This window comes from Hypomesus nipponensis, chromosome 15, assembly GCF_054491055.1.
Source record: "Hypomesus nipponensis isolate SF chromosome 15, ASM5449105v1, whole genome shotgun sequence".
Classification (NCBI taxonomy): domain Eukaryota; kingdom Metazoa; phylum Chordata; class Actinopteri; order Osmeriformes; family Osmeridae; genus Hypomesus; species Hypomesus nipponensis.
This window is the reverse complement of record NC_140375.1, coordinates 1,912,706-1,916,614: the sequence shown is the minus strand read 5'-3', so window position 1 is coordinate 1,916,614 and position 3,909 is coordinate 1,912,706. Positions and strand designations below refer to the sequence as shown.

General features: G+C 52.2%; 1 protein-coding gene across 1 annotated transcript; it reads left to right on the top strand.

The window, feature by feature from the left end:
* Window positions 1–260: 260 nt before the first annotated feature.
* slitrk3a (SLIT and NTRK-like family, member 3a) lies at window positions 261–3,524 on the top strand. Its single transcript, XM_084674429.1, has one exon. The coding sequence runs from the start codon at window positions 296–298 to the stop codon at window positions 2,987–2,989; it is 2,694 nt and encodes an 897-aa protein (XP_084530555.1). The 5' UTR covers window positions 261–295; the 3' UTR covers window positions 2,990–3,524.
* The last annotated feature ends 385 nt before the right edge of the window (window positions 3,525–3,909 follow it).

The following is a 3,909-nucleotide window of genomic DNA, read 5'->3' as shown; positions in this document are numbered from 1 at the left end:
TCGTCCTTTCTCTCTTCTCTTCTCCGCTCCCTCTGCCTCCTCCCTTTCTCTATCCTGCCTGCTCTTCATGATTCTGTGTGTGTGTGCGCCACTGTTTGCAACTCTCCCTCTCTCCCTCTCTCTTCCTCTCCCTCTTTCTCTTTTGCTTCATCTCTCTCTCTTCCTCTCACTCCGTGTCCCCCCCTCCCCCCACCCCACCCCACTGCACCTCCCCCCCTTGCATCCCCTCCTCTCCCGTTGCAGTGTTGTGAAGTGGCCGTGAAGAGCCATAACTTCATCCCGGGTGTCAGTGAGGATGCTGTGGGTTACCTTGCTGAGCACCATAGCCCTGGGATGGACCACCCCAATCCCTCTGCTGGAGGACTCGGAGGAGATCGACGAGCCCTGCTTCGAGCCCTGCTACTGTGAGGTCAAGGAGGGCGTCTTCCACGTCCACTGCGACAGCAAAGGATTTACAAACGTCAGCCAGATCTCCCAGATATGGACACGGCCCTTCAAACTCAACCTGCAGAGGAATTCAATGCGGAAGCTTTACTTCAACAGTTTCCTGCATCTCAACAATGCCCTGTCCCTCAACCTGGGGAACAATGCCTTGCAAGACATCCACGCGGGGGCTTTTAATGGATTGGGAATTCTCAAACGGCTTTTCCTGCATGAGAACAAGCTTGAAGTTTTCCGAAACGACACGTTTCTGGGACTGGAGAGCTTGGAATATCTGCAGGCGGACTACAACGTGATCAAACGCATCGAAAGCGGAACTTTCCGGCACCTCCACAAGCTCAGAGTGCTCATTCTAAATGACAATCTGATACCGGTGCTGCCCAGCTACCTGTTTAGGTCGGTGTCGCTGACTCACCTGGACCTGAGGGGCAACCGGTTAAAGACGTTACCTTATAAGGGCACGCTGGAGTACGTGGGGCGGAGCCTGATGGAGATACAGCTTGAGGAGAACCCCTGGAACTGTGCGTGTGAGATAGTGCAGCTGAAAACCTGGCTGGAGAGAATCCCGTACACCGCATTGGTGGGCGAGATCACTTGCGAGTATCCCTTCCACTTCCATGGGAAAGACCTGCGGGAGATTAAAAGGAGTGAGCTCTGCCCATTGCTCTCTGACGCCGAGATCGAAGCCAAGCTGGGGATCCCCAGGGTGCCGTTCAACAACGAGAACACCTGGCCCACCAAGCCCTCGTCCATGCTCTCCTCCTTCCACAACACCGCCTCGTCGGTGGAGTACAAAGAGAAACACGTCAAGCCCACCAAGCGTCCCAGACCCACCAAGAACCCGCCTACCCCACGCCCCATCTACCCAGGCCTCAACCAACCCCCTGTGGCTGGCTACCAGACCCGACCCCCCATCCCCATCGTCTGCCCTGCTGGATGTACCTGCAACCTGCACATTAACGATCTGGGGCTGACGGTGAACTGTAAGGAGAAGGCGTTTCACAACATCTCTGAACTCCTGCCAAGGCCCCTCAATGCTAAGAAACTGTACCTGAGCGGGAACCTCATTCAGAAAATCTACCGATCTGATTTTTGGAACTTCTCCAGTTTGGATTTACTACACCTTGGGAACAACCGGATATCCTACGTCCAGGAGGGTGCGTTTATCAACCTGCCCAATCTGAAGAGTTTATATCTGAACGGCAACGACATAGAGAGGCTGACTCCAGGCATGTTCAGAGGTCTGCAGACTTTGAGCTATCTTTATTTTGAGTACAACGTCATACGTGAAATTCAGCCAGCCTCCTTCTCTCTCATGCCAAGCCTCCAGCTGGTGTTCCTCAATGACAACCTCCTCCGCTCCCTCCCCACGGACACCTTCGCTGGCACGAGCCTGGCCCGTCTGAACTTGCGCAACAACTACTTCCTGTCCTTGCCTGTGCGCGGCGTCCTCGAACACTTGGACTCCATCGTCCAGATAGACCTTCACCAGAACCCCTGGGACTGCTCATGTGAAATCATCCCCCTCAAAAACTGGATGGAGAAGCTGTCCTCTGTCATTGTGGTGGGTGACGTAATCTGCAAGACCCCGGACCTTGCCTTTGGCAAAGACCTGCGTTCGCTGGACCCCGAGGTCATCTGCCCCGAGCTGAAGTACCAGTCCGGCCCCTCCCCTGCCCTGCTCCCTGGCGGGGGCGACCTGACCACAGGGAGCCTGGGCCTGGGCGAGGCCAGGGGGAGGGGGGCCGTGCCGCTCTCTGTTCTCATCCTCAGCCTCCTCATCCTCTTCATCTCAGCTGTGTTCGTGGCGGCGGGCCTGTTTGCCTTCGTCCTTAGGCGGAGGAAGAAACTCCCCTTCCGGAAGCGCTCTGAAGTGGACCTCACGGGCATCCAGATGCAGTGTCGGATATTCGAGGACCCGCCCAGGCAGACCACCGGGGGCGGTGCCAGCACCCCGGAAAAGCCTTCTGGTGTACACACACACTCTCACACTGGCCACACGCACGGTCATGTCTATGACTACATCCCCCACCCAGTCACTCAGATGTGTAACAACCCCATTTATAAGCCCAGAGAAGGGGAGATAGCGGAGGAGGGGGGGCAGTTTTCTGAAACGAAGGAGAACAACAGTAACTATAGAACCCTGCTAGAGAAAGAGAGAGAGTGGACCCTGGCGGTGTCCAACTCTCAGCTCAATACCATCGTGACGGTGAATCACGCTACCGCGGATCTATCTGGGTTTCACGAGAACGGCGGGCTCTGCCCAACTGTCATAGACAGCCAGAGACCCACACCGACCGTTGGGTTCGTAGACTGTCTGTATGGGACGGTACCGAAACTAAAGGACATGCACGTAGCTCACGCACACCCTCCCGGTATGCAGTATCCAGACTTGCAGCAGGACGCGAGGCTGAAGGAGACGTTGCTCTTCACAGCGGGGAAAGGCTGTTACCCAGACCCCTCCCAAAGCGATTACCTCGAGTTACGGGCCAAACTCCAAACCAAGCCGGATTACCTCGAAGTCCTGGAGAAATCATATCGATTCTAACATCTCCCCCACACGTAAAAATATAATACAATAGGCCTACGAAACACAAAACATATTCACTTTTTTACCATACCCCAAAACAAAACCACTGAACGAAAAATACAAAAATGTACCTAAAAAATCAGCATGTTATAAAATGAAATATTGTATTACAAGTTCTTTCCCCCCAAAATCGCTTTGGAGGAGAGGGCATTCTCAGATGTTTCAATGAAGTGCCTTTTTTCAGAGTAGCCAGCAACGTTAATAACCGTTATTTTTCTACGAAACAGATAGGTCTATATGCCCAGGAGAAAGAATGAAAGAAAGAATGCAAGGAGGAAGAGGCACCGGGAAATCTAAACATCCGAAATTAAATTCCATCAAAACGAGCCCGATGTAGCGCGCTCTGAAGGTGGAGTTACCAAATGCGCGGCGCAGAGGAGCGGGACGTCTCCGTGCCCGTGTATCTGTCTCCCATATATTTCACGTGGATGTACAAATACCCGGAGGCCGTGCACACGAGGTTTGTAGGAAATGAATAACGATTAACAATAAATAAATAAATAAATAAATACATTTAAAAAACGAAATGAATTGCAGTTTGCTGCATGCACTCGCCCCACTGCAGGAGCGAGGGATTGGCTCCGAACTATCACTCACTTATTAATAGAGATACTGCAACGCATTTACAGTTCAGTGTTCTATTTAATTTTATATATTATTAATATGATTATTATCAAAGAGGACTACTATCGATATTGGGTGCTTCTCTCATGGACGTGCCCACCCGTGGATGCTAGACATTTGTGAATATTCCTGTATGATGACGCTCAAGGTTTTCTGGGATCCCACGCACTTTCTTAAGACGCATCGCTTCTGGATTACCATTATCACCACTAACGCGGCTTTGTAGGAGGCACTTTTAATGTTTTCTCTCACAA